We start from the raw sequence: 22,222 nt of genomic DNA, 5'->3' as shown, positions 1-22,222 counted from the left end.
TTCAGTTTCACTCTGCACTGCAGCCAGGAGCAGACACGTGCTGCAGCCAGCATCAAGGAGACACACACAGGTTTGGATCTCAGAGCATGTCTTATTCACGGGTGAGTGTCTTATTTTAATTATTTTTTCAAAAATGGGGGGTGGCTTATTTATTGGGGATGTCTTAAAATCGGGGAAACACGGTAGCTCAGTAGGACAGGACTATGGCCTCCTCCTGGTTATCAGATCATTATCAGCATGTCTCCTATAAAAACATTGCAGACCCTTATGATGGGCCCACTGAATCCCCAAGTCAGACTGGCCTGCAGTGAAGTGAGGAGCTAGGTCTACCTCCTGCTGCCATAGACATCAATAAGTTATTTTGATCTTTGAACTGAAAGTAGAAAGTAAGGTTTTTTGCCCAATTTCTCAATTGAAGGACAAGATTATGCCTTCCTCCTGGTTATCAGCATGCCTTAAGTAAAAACATTGAAGGTCCTTATGATGGATTCGCTGCATCCCCAGGTCTGATTGACTCGCTGCGTAGTGGGGAGATCTAGGCTTATTGTCTGTTCTAGGTGACACAGATAACAATAGGTCCTTATCAGCTTTGAGCTAAAATTATAGTATCCGAGCCAGTGGACCCAGTGGGCCACACACATCCGAAGCATTTACATTTCTTTACTACAGATATGCTGAAACTGTGCACTTTAATCTAAAATATAAAAATCCACATGGCAAACTTTTATTATTCCCCTTTACTGGCAAGCGTTCTAAATGACTAATGCAAACCAGCTTCCTGGATATATTACTGTGATCCCAAATCACGTTTCCCCTACATAACAATTTATCCTTTTGCGACAGGCAGCCAGCGACCTTTCAGGGTGCAGATCTTCTTCACACCGCTCATTGCTCTTTTTCACGAGCATTCCTAGCGAGATGTATCAGAAATGACAAGTCGTATTTCTGATGACTACAGTCCTCTGTAACTTTTAATTAGAAAGAATGCTTGGCTGATTTATACTTCTCCCTTGTATGCAATTACTGCTAGGAAACAACATAAATTAAAATGTAAAGTAGAATTGGTTTGGAGTCTACATTTTGCATAGTCATTTTCCTATTTCTTTCTCTTCCTCAAAATAAAGACAAGACATAAGCTTCTTTCTAGTGATAATTAGGTAGACTTGGGTTAGACAAGAACAAAAGTTCCCAGCACCATTTCAGGATTGTTAAAACTTCCCCATGAAAGAAGGTTTGACCTTCACACTGTGAATGTGATATATATAGACATACACACAGGTATACACAAAAAATTTACATAACATTAAAACTGGTACAATATACACACATATCAAATTTTAAACAGTCAGATCTGTAATTGCTTTGAGTCTGTAATCTATATCTCCGATTATGTGTGCGAGCTGCATTATGGGGTAGTATATTGCAGTGTTGAAATATTTGGTTTGCTACAACTGTGCATATTGGTAAACATGTGCATTATATTACAGTCCCTGGCAACGCATGGAAAACATACTTTTAATGTAATACACACTTTACCTGGTGGAGTAAGTCATATCTCAATATTCCCCATAAGTCTTCAGGAAAAAAAAGAATGTAAAGCTCACACAAAAACTGCTCAACAAGCATCATAAACTGTACTACAGTTTAACATACAGTAATGCAAATCCTAATGCAAAAGTATGAAGTGTCCTAATTTAAAATTAAAGTACTTTTTTTTAAAAAATATTGTTTTTTGCCTTTTAATTTAATTTTGCATCTTAGAATTGTTAATCTCCTGCACCCCTTTGAGGTCTTTTTAAGTCCAAGTCTACTCCAGTGATGCATGGCATATTTCTGGGTAGGCTTCCTGGTGATGGCAACAGCAGACCATGACAGTGTAATGTGACAATCTTTGGCCATCCTAATTGGCTGGGCCAGGATAAGGTTTCTCCTGCAAGTGCAAGACATTTTATTCATTCCTAGGTCACGAAGAGGAAGCCGGGATTGATGGGTATCCTGGCAACCAAAGCTAAACTGCGCATGCGCGGCTCAGGTTTTTTGACAGTTTCCCAAAGCGATCAGGCAGGTAGGAGAGATTACTGTAGAAGGGACATCATTGCCTGTCTCTTTCTACAATGACCTGCTTTATGCAAATTTTGAAAAGTGGAACTTTAGTATATTTAGCATTTTTTGTTAATGCCAGAGTCAACATAAATAAATGAAAAAGAGAGAGAAAGAAATTTTAAACATACATCCGTCTTCCCTGAGCATCCTTACTGGAGTCTGGTTTCGGTTATAAAGAGAAAACGTACGTCAGCAAAACAAAATGTCACCATTAAATCATCCGCCGGCACTTCACATCGCGGCTGAAATGGGAAATACGCGTATCATGAGAAAGGTTATGGTCTCTCCGACACATCTTCTCACTTGGTTAAAGCCACATCTCTCTGCATAACGGTGCCGGAGCTGGCCGTGGCTCTATTCTGCAGACTTAATGTGGCAGCTGAAAGATTGGAGCATTTGGAGGAAACCACAAAGCAGTAATTTCACCGACTATCTAAGCGAAAGAAATACTACGATTTAGAATAACTGCTCCATTTACGAGTATTGGTAACAGTGGGATTACTACTGGGCTCACTCTCTCTTTAGCTTGTTTAAATTTTAAGTAGCTACAGCTGATGAAATGCGAGTACTCAGAGGGCATTTTAAGCATTGCAAGTGCGCTTTTTTTGTTAACCCATTTTGTTTAGTCTGAAGTATATGTATAGTTTACAGTTAATAAGAGCAAATTGCATAGTTAAAGTTCTTTATGTTTTGGATGGAGTAGTAAAATTGTTACAACACCTGTCTTTTTTGTTCCATTGTTATCTGTGTACTATTAGAGACATTTCCATTCATTTCCTGTTGCAAAGATGCAACAGGAGGTTCAAGAAAATCTAAAGCTTGACTATTTCCCCCCTAGGCATTTCATTGGAAAAATAACCCTCATTACCACATTTTTGGTGAAAATGTAAGATTTTCTTTCACTTTCAATTATGGCGACTTAGATTATCAAGACAGAAAGGGGGCTGAAACTCCCCAAAGGGGACAAAGAAATTAATGAAACAAAAATAATTTTATAATTTTTTTTAGACCTTTTTGTTTACTTAAGTGTATATGAAGCCATTATTTTTACTTTTGATTTCAGGGTGGTGACCATTTTTACAGGTATAGAATGTAATGGGAGGTCCAAACTTATACAACTGAGATGAGCGTTGACAGGAAATCTTCCAATGGGGGCAACTACTTCATTGACAACTAACTGGAGAATACTCCTTAAATTCTCTTTTTTAATATTAGTTAGGGTCTTTAGAACAGGAAGTGAAGGAATATTTAAAATGCCCAAAGGAACACTGACAGAAAAGTCTTGAGGGCAATTATCCATGGCTGTTTTCCTGCATTTGAAATGCAACTCAAATGCAGGTCATCAAAATCCCATATATTTTTATTGAGTAGTGCTCACACTCAATGCAAAAGCTGCGTTTGACCTGCAATGTATAAACCAGTGTTCCTCAACCAAGGTTCCTCCTGAGATTGCTAGGACAATGAGCAATTTGTGCCTCCCAGGTCAGTGTAAGTGACTCCAACGATTTTTTGGCTATCTGTAAGGATGACATTCTTCCCAACAGCCAGCAATGTAGGAGGCATTCCTCTCAATGACCACCACACTAATATACTGTGAGCTGTGGATATAGTAATTATAGAAAGGGTTCCCCGAGAACTGAAAGTTATTTCAAAGGATCCTCATGTTAAAAAGGTCAAGAATAACTTTGAATGCAGCATGTCCAAGGTGTGTTTGAACCTTAAGCAAAGCAAGTTAAATGCAGCCTTTTCATGCTTGTTGCCAATCAACACCTTTTCAAATGCAAATGTGCTTGCTATTGCAAACTCAAATATGCTCATAAGGCAATCTTAGTCTGGACATCTACAATTCCTATTACCTACAACATTCAAAGCTAAAACAAATCATTTTAGGCTTTTCATACACTTAAAAGTGAACTTTCCATATCCATAGGAATGTCTAAACAAACATTACAGATGTGTATCTGCATATCATTTGCAGATACATGAGTTTCTTGTGTGAAGTTAACATCTTTCTCACTATACAACAGGTGTTATGGTCAGAGTCTCAGACATTTGGCCAAATAATGTATTCAGAAACCAAAATGGATTACTAAATACATTGATAAGGATGTCTGGAATTATGACAATAAAATCTGGGTGATTTAATATGGCCACTTTACCCTGTGTCAAACAACTAGGGGGCATAAAACACCCCCGATGTCTATGTATGAGAACATTGATTGCTAATTGCAGATGAAGGAAAGCAGATGTCTCCTGGAGTTGAAATCTGAACTGTGACACAGACGGCCTTGAATTATTTATGCTTGGTCAGTCAATTAAAATGTAGGACAGTTCTCAGATGCAGTCTTGTATCATCCCTTGATTGGATACGTTTAAGCCTTGGCAAGCAAAAAAGCAATACATTTTTTTCATGTACTTTCAAGAGATTTGGACTGAAAAGTGCTGTTATCCCTCAACAAGACATTTGGGAGTTAGACTATCAAACCTTTGATGGTAAAAAAAAAAACTCAAAAGAAAGAAGGAATTCACAGAGACAATAGTCATTCAAGCATTCACATGCTCAGAGATCCTAGTTCACCCGAAACAGGGCAAGGAAAACGATTGACAGTCTTGGGATAAAACTATCCAGGATCTGTTCTTTGTAACACTATTGACAAGTAACAAGGGATGATCGATAGAGAGGTCACACACAACCTAAATCAGGGAAGATCAGACGGTACGGGCTTATGTAGTCAATAATCAAAAATGATTCCCATTGTCAGTTGAACTGGTTTTTCTAAACAGAGATATTCCAATTGTTGGAAAGTTAGGATCGGCGTACAATGATGATCCCTATTTGTATTCGCTATATAAAGGAGTATAGGTAGTTTTTGTTTTTAACCCTGACTTTAATACTGACCTATCACAGTACAACTTTCAAAACGTGCAAACTTATCTAGCTAAGCTGAGGTCGTGGGTTAAACTGGAACTAAAGTTTCTCTTCTACAAATGCTCCATCAGGCAGGTCATTATTGCAGAAAAGGATAGCAGCAACAGGATGTCTCCTCTGGTTGACGCTCTCTATGGGAATTGACTGCAGATTTTAGGAAGTTTTGGGATGGCAATACCTTAAAAGTATTTTGTCAACTTGTGGGGTTGCCTGTCTTCCCCGTTGCTGCTCTGCACTTACTTCCTGACGCTATAATTGAAGGAACCACTTTGGATCTGCATATTTTATCCATAAGTGTTTATGTCTCAATAATTCCCGAAGAACCAGACAATTGTCAAATTGAAATTAAGAGCTTATTTACATATTGGACGCCTTTTAAATGACACTTTTACCTTGGTTGTTAGATAAAATTGTTTTGTAAGTAGACATTAATACAAGTCTAGGAGATGTATAGGAGATGCTTAAAAAGTCCATACTTTCTCAATTTTCTTTGTATTTGCAAGGTAAAAATATAAATAAGATGCATATAACATAGTTGTTTTCCTGACAAATGACATATTTCTGTTTATCTATTTCTGAGATTAACAAAGTTCTGCCCTATTGGTTTTGTCAAGTTGATAATGAATTAAAACACCACTTTTTTCAAATGTTTCTTCAGACTTTTTTGTTCCAAAATTTTCAATTTCATTTTTTTTCCACGCCAAATCTTCCAGGATAAATATGGCCTCTTATAATCAGCCCTCTCTCTTTGCCCGATACAGAATTACATTGGTAGTAGGTAGACAACCACACCATACACTGCTACCAGGAGCCTCACCTTCTTTCTACTTGCTAACTTTTTAGAATAGACAATGGATGGCACAGACTGGACACCACCGTCTGCTCAGCTGTTTCCATGCCACAAAAGCCTATTGCCACCTTATTGAATTTTCTCTAAAGTTATCTAGTTTTCCTGCTTTTTACTTCTTCATGGGTACCAGTGGAAACATTCCCTAAGAAATCAATTCCTCAGTATTGTTTGTTAGGGTATTACATACCTCTTATTGCTCTGTCATAGTTCTGTTGCAATCTCAATGCATCCCCTGAAGAAGCCTACTGGCAAAACGTGTCGGGATTGATACCTATTGCCTGGCTTACAGCTACTATTGGGGCGATTTAAACTATTACTAGAAGTTGTAGGGTGTCACAATCCTTATTTGTCCTCGGATCCCCAGTAGCCTGGCTGATGGCAGCCTTTTTATGATCTCACACTCTTTGAACTTGGGAGCTTTCCGTCTTCTCAAAGCAGGTGAATCTTATTGTTGCCATTCCAATTTGTAATGTATGGAGCGATACTTTGTTTGATGAAGCAGACACTGATCCACTATTTTGGTGTTCATTCTTGGTGCATTTCTTTATCGATCTCAAAATTCACTTTTAATCTAGTTTTTTTATGTGGAATAAAGAGTTATATTGTTTAAATCTGGCTTTCTGTTTTATGGTTTTGGGAGAAAACTTTTGTGGGTGTCCTTTCTGTATAAACATAAATAATATTATAATTGGAGGTTTTCTCTCTTTCAGGGAATGGGACTTTTGTTTTAAATACCATTACATGCACCCAATATTTTTTGGGGCACCCTTGGTTTATGTATGTATTTTGTAGACTGTAGGGGCAATAGGCTGTAGTAGCTAGATTTCTGTATTCAAAAATCGTAAGCAAGGGGTACCCTTTTTTCATGCACTTTGGGAGGCAAACAGGTAACGGTGCTTTTGGGTATAAGTACATTTATCCTGTAAACACAACATAGTATCCATAAACATAGACCAACCATACAAGCTAATCAATGCAGCTCTTGGGCTAAATGCTGGCTTGTGGTCAATACTGACAGGTGGGGTTCCAGCACTAATCAGCACTGAGATCTGCCAAAACTGGATACCATATAAAACAGAAAATTAAATTCACACAAATCCACAGAACCACATGCATCTATGATATGCAAGATAATGATGCAAACGTGTTTTGGATTCCACCGCTCCTAATAAAATTAGTCTAACAGATTAAAAAAAAATAGCCAAAACGACTAAACCTCTTGATCATTTTGTGTCTTTGTTTTTATATACCTTACTAGATTTTCATTGTCACCGGTCCCTTTGCATGCAGCGCACTCTGTTCTCAAATCCTCTGCCTTTGGCTTTTTATGTAAAGTCATCGGCTGCCTTCTCCTTCTTTCTCTGGGCAGCCGATCCTGCAAAAGTAAGAAAAAAATAAATCAAAAAATAAAATTGAACTGAAAAAAGCAGAGCATTTCTCTCGGAGCCTGCTATTTTAACTTGTATTACCCTGACCTCAGACTTCTCCTCTTCAAGCATGAAGCTTCTCTTGCGTTTCTGACCTCTGGTCCTCTGAAACAAACAAGAGGTGAGAGGTTGACTAAGCGCGGATGGAAAAAGATGCTCGGTGACACGTTGTAAAACTACAAGGCCGTAGAAAGCTCTTTGTTTTACAGACTGAATACAAATGGGACCTGTCACAAAAAGTGATGCGGAGAGATACCATTCCTATTACAGACCTTCTGTGCATAAAAGACGTTCCAAAATTTTTGTTAATGAACTTCAACTATTTAGGAAGAAGTTAAAGTAGCCAAATGCATTATACGAACTTATTACCAGATTCCCAGCATCAGGAGGTGATCAATAAAGGCGGGTGTATAAATCTTTTCTATTTTCTAATAAGGCTACATACACACGTCAGATGATTCTCGTCCGATTATCGGCTGGTATCGGACGAGACTCTGACGTGTGTACAGTGTTCATCCAACGTCGGTCATGAATCCGTCCTTGCAGATCCACAAACAACGAACGACTGTAATGCAAGTGAAGGGGAGAGAGTGCAGGAGGGTGTTGCTTGCTCGTTCTCCCTCCTTCCCTCCCCATAGAGCAGAACCGCGATCGTCCGTGCATCTTTCAGTCTTTTGTCATTGGAAAGGATCACGAAAAATCCTTTTCAACAACAAAAATCCAACGTGTGTACATAGCCTTAGTCCATAAATTGAGTATAGGTGGAAACAATGCAAACCTTGGGTGGATGAAGTCTTCCTAAAACAGGATAAAACCGCATAGCCTTTTAGTAGGAAATACTGAACACCACTACCCTGACACCACTGGCTAATCTACAAATCTTTAAAATACATTAACAAATGCATGAATGTGTTTATTAACAAAAATCATGTGCTGCAGTGCACATATGTTAGCTAGAAAAATGTACTGCTGCTCAAATCAGAATGAATTTGCCACCCTCAGGCTTGCCTGAACTACAAGTGGATGAGTATATGTTGCGGAAGTTGTGGGTATCAGCAATGTCACTTCTGATTTACATGCCAGTAGCTTGTCCTGTTCGCTCCATTTTTGATTGGCAGCAAGTTTTCTTGTTTACTTTGTGAGTCTTGTGCTTCAAATGGTAACTTGATTTGGTACTTGCTTATTTTGTCATACAGAAGGCTTGTACTATAACTGCAGTGGGGAAAGCTATGATCTCCAAGCTGGCTGTGAAAGCTGCATAAATCTTATGACCAGATGGAGAGAAACACAAAACCTTTAACAGGTAAAACAACTCCCTTATATGTATTTCAATTATGTGTTTAGCTGTTTGCCTCAAATTCAGATTTAAATGTATTAGTGTTGCAGGGAAAACAATACTGCAGAGCTGATGACACTAGCAAAACAACATCAATATTTTCCAAAATCCCGGACTCCCGAAACTTGGTGACAAAAACTCTGTTCCAGAGATGTGCTAATATTATGGTAACACTTGATTGGTGATTTCAGTGCTCTATTCTGAGTTATCTTTACTGCATAGGATGTGGCAGAGCAATGAATAAGAAACTCAACATATTCCATAAAGTCTATGGACCTTTGAGTAGTAGGTTCTGCATTGGTAACACCCTGGAAAACCATGTAATGTTTGAGAACCCCAATAAACCTCAGTCCATTATTGTTGCTGACAAAGGGGACCTTGGCATGTGTGAAAATTTTTTTTCCCAGTGATATAAATGGTCCTTTGGGGTTCCACATCTGTGCAATTGCATGGTGGCTCCGCAGTTAGCACTCTGGCCTTTCCAGCGCTGGGTTCCAGGTTCAAGTCTTGGCCGGGACACTATCTGCAAGAGGTTTGGAGGTTCTCCCCATGTTTGCGTGGGTTCCCTCAGGGTACTCTGGTTTCCTCCAACATTCCAGTTAGGTTAAGCGCTGCGTAATATGTCAGTGCTATACAAATACTGGGCAATAATGATAATAGCAATTGCAATGCTGAATTAGTGGTCCTCCTGAACCTAAAATGGTACTTTAAAGAACTGGATATGAGATTGATGTGTAGATCTTCCATCACAAATTAGGAAAAAAATAAACCATGCAGGTTAGGTTAAAAGATTGCTCAATTTCTGGAATCTTGGCTTTGCCGCTAAGATGTATTTTTTCCCCACTCTGTTCTATCAAAAGTTTTTTTTTTCTGCACAGAGACCGAACTCAGAGATAAACATAGATCTTATTTCCACTCCAGTCGTGAATTTGATTTATAGCGAACGCGTAGGAATCTGAGCTGTAATTAAATTAAAATGTGAAGCCTTGTTCTGTTTTTTCTACATAATCTCATCTTTCTATTTCTCTGTATGGATGAAGTAGTTTCAACTCTGCGTCAATGTGTTACTTTTTCAAGCACTTAGTGGTGGCGGACCTTTGTTCAAGGAGCGAATATTAACACACCTGACTTGGTGATGTCATTTTTCTAGGGAACAGACGTCTTTCGGCCTTGACTAAAAGCGGGCTTCTTCCTAATAAAAAACTAGATTATTGGCTGCGGTGCTAAATCAACAGATTCATTAAAGTTTTGAGTCACTGACATGAAAGAAGCTTGCAGGTTAGATGTTTAGACTTCATTTGTAAAAATCTTGTTTTAGGTCCGCTGTTTGGAAAGAATGGAAGCTAATGTCAGCCAAACTTGTAGCATTGTAGGAACAGTAGCTAGTATACTACACAGTACAGTACTATATTATATCTTAAGATTGTAAGCTCTTCGGGGTAGGGTCTTCTCCTCCTCCTCCTCCTGTGTCACTGTCTTTATCTGTTTTTTCCCTATTTAATGTACAGCACTGCATAATATGTTGGTGCTATATAAATCCTGTTTATTAATAATAATAATAAACTAAACTATACTTTAAATTACCCTGGGGAAAAAATAGGAGGGGCAGCCAAAGCACCGACTTCATATCTGAAGACAGAATTTGCATTATGCAAGCACATTAGGTTATAGGCGTGTCGAAAGGATGATGAAAAACTCAACAGGATAATATCAACCCATTGGTTTCTAGCTTGAACATTGTTTTTTAAAAAAAAAGTGAAAGATAAATTGCTTTTTGTTTAGTCTTAAAGCTCATCTAATCCATGAACTGAGCAAGGTAAATTCTAACAGCAACCTCATTAATAAACAAGACAATTGGGTGGACAGAATGTTTCATGGGAGCAAAAGTGCTTGCATGAAGTTCTACAGTCTATGTCCCCCCACCTCTGACATCAGATGTAACGAGGTGACACTCAAAGTTGGAAAAATGTTAGACTACCTCCCCAAACATCCCTAGAAGCCTTATGTCTACATGAGGTGGGGCAAGACTTGTTTTCACAGGAAGTAGGTGGTGAGCAATTGTAGGACCTCAGTCTGTTACCAGGAAACTGAAAGGCAAGAGAAGTATTAACTCTGTGTCTGGATAGGTGCGTGGTTATGTTGAGGATAGCTCTCTGAGACCAGAAAAGATAGACTATCATAGGAGATGCTGCGTAATCCAGCAAGTCTGCAATAATTTGCTAATTATTGGCAAATGTTTCCAATCCTGGGCCAAATCCATTCCAAGGTTTGTTTGTCCATACCCATGTTCTCCCATGATAGTCTTCCTTCATCAGTCTTGAAAAGTTTTGATAACTCCATGATAATAAAGTTAGTTTAACTTCAGAGGTATTTTTAGCATTGACTAACCGTTAAGGCTTACAGTTATGCAAGTGCTTTGTCAGCAGCTTTGTCCACAAAAATAACCAAACAAATCAAGGCAGACTGAAACTGGAAGGCTTATGTTGTCAGTGAAGCCTCTAGCCTCAGACTTGATCTATGTCCTTGTCTCTGTACCATCACAGACGTTGCCTCCTTCTCCCTACTTTTCTTTTGCATCCTAAACTTCAACTTGTTTGGCCAGGATGGGATGATATACCTCCCTGCATTCTGGCCCGGCACAAGGATTGCCAGGTAGCCTCATGTGCCAGGTAACCTCTCATACACAGCACAGCAACATTTCACAGGCAGGCAGGTACGATGGGTTTTTGCATAAAGGCCACCGCCAGTCCCTTTCTGCAATAAGCACCTGCCGGAATTGTGCATTTTTAAAGTAGTTTCACTTTAAAGAAAGTCCTGTTGTGCTATTATTATGCTGTGTCACATGGGGCATAAGGAAAATTTCCTCACATATTTATGGCACTATAGAACACAGAAGCCATGGGGGTTAATGAAAAACTTGATGACTTGAAATTATGTTGTTAAGCAAAACTTTAGAAACTGCTCGCAGCTGAATGACAAATTTACCAACTAACGTTTTTTCTCCCAAGCGAAAACTATATTTATCAGAACGTTATATTGAGCAGCAGCAACAATAGCGGTTGATGAGGACGTTTGACTTTTCCGGGAAGGACTCATAAAAGCACAATTTTTTTTTTTTCAAAAAATAATTTGTAGCGAGAGGATCACAGCTGAAAAGTCATCATGTTACTGGCCCTATAATAAGGCTAAGAGGCAATTATGGACACTTTGTCTTCAGCAAATAATGGAGAAATGTATGCAAATAATCAACAAAGTGTGCATTTCAATGAGTTCCCAAAAAAACGGGTCTACACTCAAAATATTCACTTTTTAGTGAACACTGCTGGACTCACCCATTATTGACATTATTTTAATTGCCAGTATTCTCATTTTCAAGTAAGCCTGTAAATGTGCATCTTCTGTGTTCACTAATCCACCCATTCTACAACATGTTACCTTTAGGGCTTATAAAGGGAAACTTCACATCACTGGAGGCTGTAATCTTCTCAGAAGTGTGATGTGATTATTTCAAACTAACCTTGATAGAATAAAATAATTAATTTTTAAAACATGCATTCACCTTTTCAATTGTGTGAACTTGGATTCCTTTTTTCTTAACCTGATGCATAAGATATATTTCTGGGCTCTCTCATTTGCTTCCTCTACCACCAGTGGCGGCCCAATGGCTCCTACGGCCGGTGGCGGCCCAATGGCTCCTACGGCCGGTGGCGGCCCAATGGCTCCTATCATTTTTGGCGGCCCAATGGCTCGTATCATTTTTGGCAGCCCATTGGTCAAAATGGTTTGCAGTGGACCAAGTATAGTTAGTATATAAGTAAGTAAGTAAGTATAAATAAGTATATAAGTAAGTATAAGTATAGTAAGAAACATAGATGGGCAATTTAGGGTATACAGGACCTTTCATTGTTGCAGGGCGCTGAGGTAAGCATGAGGGTCCACAGTTCTTAGCCCGTTTTTAGGGGGCATGCCGCCCACCTACCGTGGTAATTAATCCACACGGCACATTTCTAGCAGCTCTGAATGGACACCGGAGAGGCTGCTCTGCTCGCCCTGATCTCCGCTGATAAGAGCTGATTGCCGATTAGAGCCGGGCGGAGTGAGAAGAGCACAGCACAGCTATGAAGAGATCAGGACACAGGCTGTCCCTCCCCCTCTCATAGCTGTGCCGAGTCTTTTGGAAAAAAAAAAAAAAAATACATTGTGTAAACAATGTCTCCGCCCAGTGGGCGTGTGTAATGACATCATCAGAGCAGTGTGTGTAAATGCTGCATGTCACATTCCTCAGCCTTACAGCTCTCTGTGTATAAACCTTCATTTCCCATAAATTGAATATCATAATGAATTGAAATTTTCAGGGTGCATAGGGAACACTTTTAGTTAGCACAATAACAATCACAATTTCAGCACCCCAGCTTTTACAAATTTCATGATATGGGGATCAGAATTATAAAATCTTGTGAAAATACAACATTGGGGTTGCAGTATTAAAAGCAAACGTGCCATGGAGTCCTAAATTAAAAATGGAATTTGGGGACCCCCGGGGCCACTTACATAGAAAGGAGAATTGGGGAAGGGCCCCTAAATTTATACTTATCTCTCACAAATCTATATTTGTCATACTAGAAATTAGGATTCAAGGTAGGGAAGCAGGGCAGCAGTTTGATGGGCACAGGTTTTTATGTTCTAATGATGCCATGCTAATAAAATTTTAAGAGGTTTATATATCTGTTCCCCGTTTGCACCTACATTTTGAGTTTCCTGCACCTCCCCATTCCAGATAAATTGGGATTCAAAGAACAAAAGCAGAAAGGGTAGCATAGTATTACAATTATAGATTGGTGAAAGGTAGGTAAAATATTTAGAGGGCCCCACCCCAATGCTTCCTGCTATGTAAGTGGCCCCTTGGGTCCTTAATTTGCATTTTCAATTTTGGGCTCCTAGGTGCACTTTCATATAAAACAGCAACCCAAATGTTCAACTTCCACATGTTTTTAAACTCGTGATCCCCTATTTTAAAATTCTTGAAATTAAAAAAAGAAATGTTGGTTATTAGTAGCTATGAGAGGTCCCCTGTGTACCCTAACAATTTTGGGTAATTACAACCAACAATTTAGGAGATTGAACACAATGAATTGTTAGGCTGCAGAATCTGACAGACAGACTTTACATACACAGCTATCACACTGCGAGTGGATACATTTCACAGGAAGTTTTTGTTTTTGGCAGTGATGAGAGGAGGGCACTGGCTGTCCTGCCCCATCTGCGATCACATGCATGATGCTCTTTGTCTTACCAAGCTATAGCGCTAGGAGGTGACATCTGAAGGTAGGCTGAATTCACATTGGCAGTAAGGTTGCATTTGCTGCGTTTACCCCCCACTTTCCTCTTGCCAGGAACCAATGCTGCTTGAAAAACTGCTAGGCCTGAAAAGCCCAGCATTTACCACCTGTTACCAATCCCAGGTGCCCAGCAGTTATCACCGGCTACCAATCACAAATGCCCAGCAGTTATCACCGGTTACCAATCCCAGGTGCCCAGCAGGTATCCCGTTACGAATCCCAGGTGCCTAGCAGTTGCCAAGTAGTCACTCAGGAGGGGCATTATATTACTGCTAATGTGAACTAAGCCTAATTTGTTAAGCCACATTAATCACAATATTACACTACTACAAGGGATTACACTATTAAAACATGGACTGTTGGGGCATAATACAAAAAAAATGGAAAAGGTGTACATTCTAACAAGCCAGGCATTAGAAAGTTGGAACAAAGTATAGGGGTAGAACACTGACACACTAGCAGGGGTTACTGGATACCTATGGCATAAATAACTAGGAGCTCCAAATTTGCCATGTCGTGTCTAGCCCCGCACACTTTTTACCACCCGGCTACAGTTTCCCCCCACCCAGATGAAAACATTTCTGGGGAGAACACTGGGGTGCCAATATAGGAAAAAGCTCATCCACAAGTTTAGCTCTGCTTTAATACAGAAACTATTATTGGCTTTGTTATTCAGTATGACAAGTGACTTCATAAATCCAGTTTTTAGTATGAATAGCATTGACAGCATTACTGAGTATATTTAATAAAATTTCACATTACCGACATAAGTTCAGCATTACTGAGTATATTTAATAAAATTTCACATTACCGACATAAGTTCAGTTGGCTGACTGTGCTCAGGGTGAAGTTCTGATTGCCTTGTAGCTTCTTCTGTTGTTTTATCTTTCTTTATATCTTCAGAATGACCAAAAAGCGAGCTTTTCCTTCTTCCTCTAAAGCAATGTTTCTATTAAAATTAAAAATCAAAATAAATTAAAATTCACAATCAGAAACCCTTCAACTAAACATAACACTAGCTTGATGTTACTTTTATTGTGTAGCTTGTTATGAGATTTGGACATTTTAGACAACTGTGTGCTCTTCACTGGGTCTTCTGGTTACAGTATGGGAAGACCCTTTTATGTTTTAGAACAACTGTGTACAAAGTCAGTGCCATAAAGACCAGTGGCCAGCTTGGCATGAAACAGTTTGAGAGTCCTGGCCTCAACGCTACTAACACTTTTAGAATATATTGGAACATCAATTGCGATCCGGGTATTCTCAATCAGCATCAGTACCTAGTCTTGTAAATGTTCTTTTGGCTAAATGGGTTTACATTCCTACAGACACGCTCCAAAATCTTGTGCAAAGCCTTCTTAGAAAAGGAGAGGTTGTAAAAACCATGAACAGGCACACCATAATAATATGGTGCCCAAGTTAATCAGGTGACCAATGTAGAAAAGGAAAGAAAATGTTCCTAAAGCTATGTAAACACATTAGATCATCCAGTCCCATTAACATGGGGGAACCCTTAAAATAATCTTCAGGCCATGAGGAACCCCTGCTATAATTACTTTATGCACAGTTCACAGTATATTACCATAGTGGTCTGTGGGAAAATGACACTCTTAACTATAGCCAAAAAATTGGTGCCATTGGTTACCTTAGAGGCAAAAATTTCTCAGGGAGCCCCTAGCAAAGTCTGGAGGAACCCTGGGGGTTCCAATTTAACCTGCTTGGGAAACACTGCATTAGAAGTTTGTTGCCTGAGATGAACAATCTGAATCTCTGGTGAAAATTCAAGAAGGTAGTGGTCTAGCAGATCACTAAACAGCAAAGCATGGGCAGCTACGGTCATATCCCACCAAGGAGAAAACAGTGGGGTGCCTTCTGCTCTTCATACCCCCTCCATATAACTTAACAGCACAATGTGTACAATGCTTGTTTGTTCTGTGGTGACATGGAAATAGTCAGGAGTCCCACTTTAACACAAATTGATAAGAGTCATCCAGCTGATCTGTTTAGCATGCTTATCTATATGATATTAAAAGGGTCAAACATTATCTTTAAATAATCTTGTTTCAAGAACTACCATCCACATAAAAATTACAAATGATTTCTGGCCCATGTTACAAATAAAGTATCTGGATTTTAAAGTAATCCTTTTGACCTTTCATGTCTTTGCGCACACAGACCTTCTTAATCTATAACTCTTACCGATAAACAGACTATCCTGTCCTAAAATTGCTACAAGAAAACCCATTAAAGGCCCTGCTTCTTCTTTACAAGACACTCTTCAAGGTTTATCTCAGAGGAAAGGGAGTGGGGGGATGGAGGGGCTTGGTGAGTTAAAGATCAAATCAATGAGGTTGGGAATTCAATGGCTGCATTTAAAGAGCTGAGGAGCCCTTGGATGAAAGCTGAGGAGATACAGAAGAGGGATCAAGGTGTGGCAAGTGCAATACTGACATCTTCAGAAGGTGTGAAATTGGAAAGGGAAAGGATAAAGTCCTGATAAAGTACTGAAAATTTTATGAATTACTTTGTGTGCTAAATACAAAGGGTGGGAGAACAATAAAAGACATAAAAGATGAAAAACACAAAAGCTCAACCCCAGGAAGGTATAAAAAGATGCAAATGAATGTTGCTCTCTATTAATTAACATATCACTAGTAAACTCATCAGGCCAGGAGAGGGACACAACCCGCCTACCTTCTCCTGACCGTGCTGAGGAGTGCACTTGTCAGACGGCCATGGACTGGGGGTTGGGGACCCCTGCACTAAGGGATATATAGACTTGAATACATTTTTCAGATTTAAATAGTCCATTAGGGCTTTAATAAGCTCAAGGTAAAAAAAAATTATACACCTAAGGATGAAGCAGCAAATCCTGATAATACAAATAAACCCAAATAAATCACTACCATGCATGAGAGTACATTCTTGTCAGTAAACGTAACCTCCTCCTGGATGGAACAGATGTGAATGCTGTGCACAGGACAGCTGGTCGTGCCGCGTTAGTCCTATAGATTCCCAGATAAAACCAATTCGTTTCACTTAAAAACTGAAATGAGGTTTAATTAATTCACTATATGTGCAGCAATGTTGTGCTCTGGTGGTTCTGTTTTATTGTTATTGATTTTATACAAGAAACACAGCAAAACCATTCAAGTCACCTCCATAAACATGTAGAGTAGATTAATGGATTTGTTATGGAATAAGAGACCAGTCAGCAAAACTGGTGTCTCCAAGATAAAGAAATCAGCATATGTATTGCTTTCTTGGACAAAGCCAAGATTAGCATTCAAGTACATATGCTGATAATATTCATATCTGAACGAATAGCTCCAGAACAATGAAGATCAATCATTTCAGATCATATTCATTTAAATGTGATTTTTGACTGGATGAAGCTTGGAGAACCCTATTTGTGGAATTTAGGAGCAACTACTGGCTCCTACCTGTATGTGATGAATGCAAGACTATAGCAGTGAAGTTGTCCTTCATCTAACTTCCAATTCTGAGTACAGATGTGAAATTTTCACCTTCCTTCCCATTCTAGCGAATGTCACTGTGCAGCCCAGGACCACACAATCCTTAGAAGTAAAATTATTTCCAAGTACTGAGTGACATGAATGGCTTTTAGTGATCTGCACTTATTAGTCCCCCACCCATGCAGCAAAGTGGAACAAAGTAGGAGGAGGATATGGTGAGGTCCCTTTGCAGCGCCAAGCAAGCCACACATTGAAGAAAGAAAGAAAAGAGGAAAGCAAGTATTTTACCGGGTGAGCTGCATGGTTTAGCGTGTTAGTTAATGCACAGCAAATCCCTTTAATGCTCACCACCCCCCTTTAGCAATGCAATGTCTGCGAACTCCCTCGTCCGAGCCGACATCTTTGACCCAGCCTAATTCATTTTGGCCGGGTGACGTAACTACCCATTATGAGCAGAGAAGTTCATTCATTCAGGCACCGAGGTGGGCAGAAATTATGTTATGGTGGAAAGTGTCCCAACCAACCCTATATCCTTACAGTTAGCTGAAGTTACACCTTTGTACTCTTACCAAAACTGTATTCAGCAGTTGACACAGAGCTTTATATACAAATCCCATTGGGCTCATGTCATACTCACCGTACTTCTCAGAGGCGTCTTTTTAGTGTCCTGTGCTAAAGTTTGTGATACAAATTTCACCGGCTCCTTAATCTGCCTTCTAGATCTCTTTGTCCCATTGGGTAAAGTTTCCATAGCAAAGTCTGCTTCTACATCGCTGCTGCCGGCCTGGTCACATTCGGAGCATTGCCTGCAAAGTGCCAATAACAAAATTACCATATTTGCCTTAAACACCAAACTGCATAATACAAACTGGATATGTAAAGCTGATCTACAACCAAATAGTAAATGAATAATAAAATGCTAGAATATGACTAAATACATGTTAATAGAAAAATATACCCAACCCTTTCTTAAGTGGTGGTCATATAATCAAAAGCCTTGGTGTCGTGTGATCACATGGAAAGGTAAAATCAGAGTTGACAGATCCTTCCTTCGGTGCAAATTATGTGACCAAACACCTTGGCTTGTCATTATGCAATTACCATAGGGGTGTCAGGAGAATTATGTAGATTTAAAGCCTACCTAAATGACATTTACTTTCCTAAAGCACTTTGCACTATAAACAATATTTGATTGCTGTAAGTCAGTAACATTTCACGTCTACCTGCACTTATGGCTGCATGCCATTTCTCAGTGCAGGTTTCTTGATGCTGAAAAAATGAGACAATGACTGCATGATGTACATCTTGATTGGAATCCCATGTGACATGGACAAGAAAGGAGCACAAATGAGTTAGGGACAGAATGCGGTCACCCTATAGTTGAACAAAGACCTTCATGGCATGATCAGCAGGTATTTTTTTAATAAAAGCTGCTGGACTTTAAAGAGTGAATTTTTATTTTAAACATACTGTCCAAGAACAGAAACAAGTAGAAAAAGTAATAGGATCTGAACTGCACCATACTAATAGGTTATCTCCCGGACAGGACTGTGGTGTATGCAACGACTGTGTAAATCTCAGGCCTGGATGAACAAATACAAGTCCTTTGATGGTCCCTTCGAAGGGACCAATACACAGTATTTATATAGGGGCAAGAAATTACGCAGCACTTTACACAGTCCATAGTCATGACACTAGCTGTCCCTCAAAGGGGCTTACAATCTAATGTCCTTACCATAGTCATATGTCTAATACAGTTCAAGGTCAATTTTAGGGGGAAGCCAAATAACCAAACTGCTTTCCCTTGGATCCCCTTTTTTAATTGAACATACAGCATTTAAATTCAGTTATCTGTTGACTGGTTGTCATCTGTTTTACCTCTATGCACCTCAGAATGTAAATGCCACAGAGGGAAATACAGTTAGGCATTAAAGATTTTTGTAGGTACCAGTCAAACCAGTTGTGTGATAAATTTAGAGAATGAGAGCTCTCAAGAAGCTGAAAAGCATTCTACAGATCTCTACAAAAAATGTAAAAAGGAAAGGGCATGGATGACATTTTAAAACGAAAATTGTTTTGTAAAAACGCAGAGAGCAGATTGTAGGAAATCAGAAGAGATTGCTTTATGTACTGTAATGAAACATTTCCAAAAGCCCAAGCCCAAAGTAGAATGCCACTAAAGGCCAAGAGATGAATAAGTGCACTGTGTAAAATTCATTCACCTGTTTAACAAATTCTATTTTGGATTTGTTTTTAGTAACACATGTAATATGAACATTGCACACTTCACCCAATAATTACTTCTGGATGTGGACCTATGTTGGATAAAACACTTTTGGCAAAAGCACACACGGCTCCTACAATAACCTCCTGGAAACAATTTGGTCATTATATTAAACCTAATGTTTAAATGTTTAAGATTTATGGTTCCTTTACAGCAGGGGTCCGCAAAGTTTTATGTCCACTAGGCAATTTATGGGGTGGGCGGGACCACACTGGGCCGGGCCCGGCCTAATGGCTCCGCACACCACAGCTGAATACCCCCTGAAGTGAAATCCCTCTCCTCCGTATGCATTGCGGAGGAGAGGGATTTACCTTCAGGGAGCTTTCCCTATTTATCATGGCAGCGAAAGTATCAACACCAGCCGCGGTAAATAGGGGAGCAACTGCAAGGGGGCCGCACCGGAGCTCCGGCTCTGGTAGTTCCTAACGACCCCTGGCAGATCCGCCCGCAACCCGCGGCTCCGGAGCCGGCCGGCCGGCAAGTTTAATCCATAAAGGCAGGAGTTTGCTGACCCCAGCTTTACAGCAACAAGTATGACTTTGCACCTTTAGCTATTACCTTGGAGTAGTGTTTCCTGACTACGATTCCTCCAGAGGTTGTTTGGAGTTCCTTAAACAATAAGGAATTTGTGCCTCTCAGGTCAGTATAAGTGGCACCAATGATCTTTTTTGGCTATATGTAAGGGTGACATTCTTTCCAAAGGCCAGCAATGTAAGAATTCCTCTCACTGACCACCACACTAATATACTGTGAGCTGTGGATATAGTCATTATAGCAGGGGTTCCCTAAGATCTGAAAGTTATTTTCAAGGGTTCCCCATGTTAAAAAAAAAAAAAAAAAGGTTGAGAAACACTGCCTTAGCGCTTCTCTAGCATCTATGTATTTGTTGTTATATTCTTACCTATAAATTGTTCTACATATCTTGCAACATTTGTAATTTTCCTCATTATAATGGCATGCCATGAATATTTACTGTTAATGTAGTCAATGATTTTCTATAATCCCGGCCCACCAAGGCACTGCTGCATACATTTAAAACTCTTTTGTCAAAAGGACACACCTGCCTCATAGGCAGGACAAGGGACTGTATTTTCGTGTAGGAAACGTTTTTAGGAATGGTAAGAACCAGTTTTCTCAGCTCAGCATCTAGGAAATGATCTGAAAGATTTGGAATGATGAGAAGTACAACTAGCTTAGTCCCCAAAGGTAAGAAGAGGAGAAAGAACTTCACAGACACAGGATGAGTGGAGCTGTACAGGACACGGACTGTCTCCAAAAGAACTATTGCCAGTTTATGATTTCAATGAAGAAATTGCAAGGCAGGCAAATCATCCATTAAGAGAAGCAACCTTGTTTTCAGGAGGTCTTCAGAACTTTTACTCTCAGGTTCCCAACAATCCAAGTGACCACCAAGCAACTGAGCAAGTCAGCATCAACATCTGAGAATTCAGAAGTCAAGCTACTCTCCATAGGTAACGGATTCATAACTTCAATAAAGAACCTGAAAGACGGACACTTCATCCATTGAGGAACAAACTCTGATTTCAGGAAGTCTGCAAAACTTTAAATCTCAAGTTCACAACATGCCAAGTGACTCCTAGGTAACTGAGAAAGTCTAGCATTTGAGAGTTCACAAAAGTTGGGCTGATCTCCATGGGTTTCATGACTTTAATGGAGAAACTGGAAGACAGGTCAACCATTGAAAGAAGCAATCCTGATTTCAGGAAGTCTGCAGAACTTTTATTCTCGGGTTTACAACAATCCAAGGGATCAGCAGGCAACTGAGCAAGTCTAGTATCAGCATCTGAAAATTCAGAAGTCAGGCTGCTCCCCATGGGTAACTGGTTCATGACTTCAATGGAGAAATTGGAAGTTAGATTTTTCAACTGTTGAAGGAGCCAAACTTGATTTTAGGAAGTCTTCAAAACTTTTTTTTTCAAGTTCACAACATTCCAAGTGACCATCAGACAACTAAGCAAGTCTAGCATCTGCATCTGAGAGTTCAGAGGTTAAGCTACTCTCCATAAATACTAACCCTTCCAAAATAAACATTGGCTAGCGGTTTTCAGAACTGTCCTTTCCATAAAGGGGTATCCAATCAGCCCACAATGGGGAAGGAAAATGTGTTGGGGCCTACAGTCAGACCAGTACTATGAAAAAGGGAACAAGAGCCGAAAGGGGGGAGATTAGAGAGAACTAGCAGGTATTGATTCCAATTTTTTCACTTATTGAAGGACCCCCAATCCTTTCAAATTGGGCAAACAGATCTTTTTTGAAGGTCCCCTGCCATTCTCTAGGTCCTGTCGTTCTAGCACCATGCAGAACTTGCAGAGCACTACTTGTACTTGTTAAGTACCCCACTAGGAGACTGTGAATCAAAGCAGAAAAACAAGCAATGTTAAAAAGCAGCAGCAGATTCAGGATAAAAACTAAGGTTGAAGAATTACACTCACACATTCAGAGTTGTAAAAGGTACGT

General features: G+C 39.6%; 1 protein-coding gene across 1 annotated transcript in view; it reads right to left on the bottom strand.

Annotated features, from left to right (window-relative positions):
* PHF14 (PHD finger protein 14) overlaps positions 1 to 22,222 on the bottom strand; it is a 150,536-nt gene that overhangs the window by 79,618 nt on the left and 48,696 nt on the right. Inside the window, exons 15-18 of the mRNA XM_072413424.1 lie at positions 18,098 to 18,266; positions 14,796 to 14,933; positions 7,358 to 7,414; positions 7,133 to 7,257 (exon numbers count right to left, since the gene is read on the bottom strand). Of these exons, the coding sequence (XP_072269525.1) occupies positions 7,133 to 7,257; positions 7,358 to 7,414; positions 14,796 to 14,933; positions 18,098 to 18,266 (489 nt within the window). The remainder of the gene's footprint in view (positions 1 to 7,132; positions 7,258 to 7,357; positions 7,415 to 14,795; positions 14,934 to 18,097; positions 18,267 to 22,222) is intronic.

Source organism: Pyxicephalus adspersus, chromosome 5 (genome assembly GCF_032062135.1).
Source record: "Pyxicephalus adspersus chromosome 5, UCB_Pads_2.0, whole genome shotgun sequence".
Lineage (NCBI taxonomy): Eukaryota > Metazoa > Chordata > Amphibia > Anura > Pyxicephalidae > Pyxicephalus > Pyxicephalus adspersus.
Note: the sequence above shows the minus strand (reverse complement) of the source record. Positions and strands in the feature narration are given on the sequence as shown.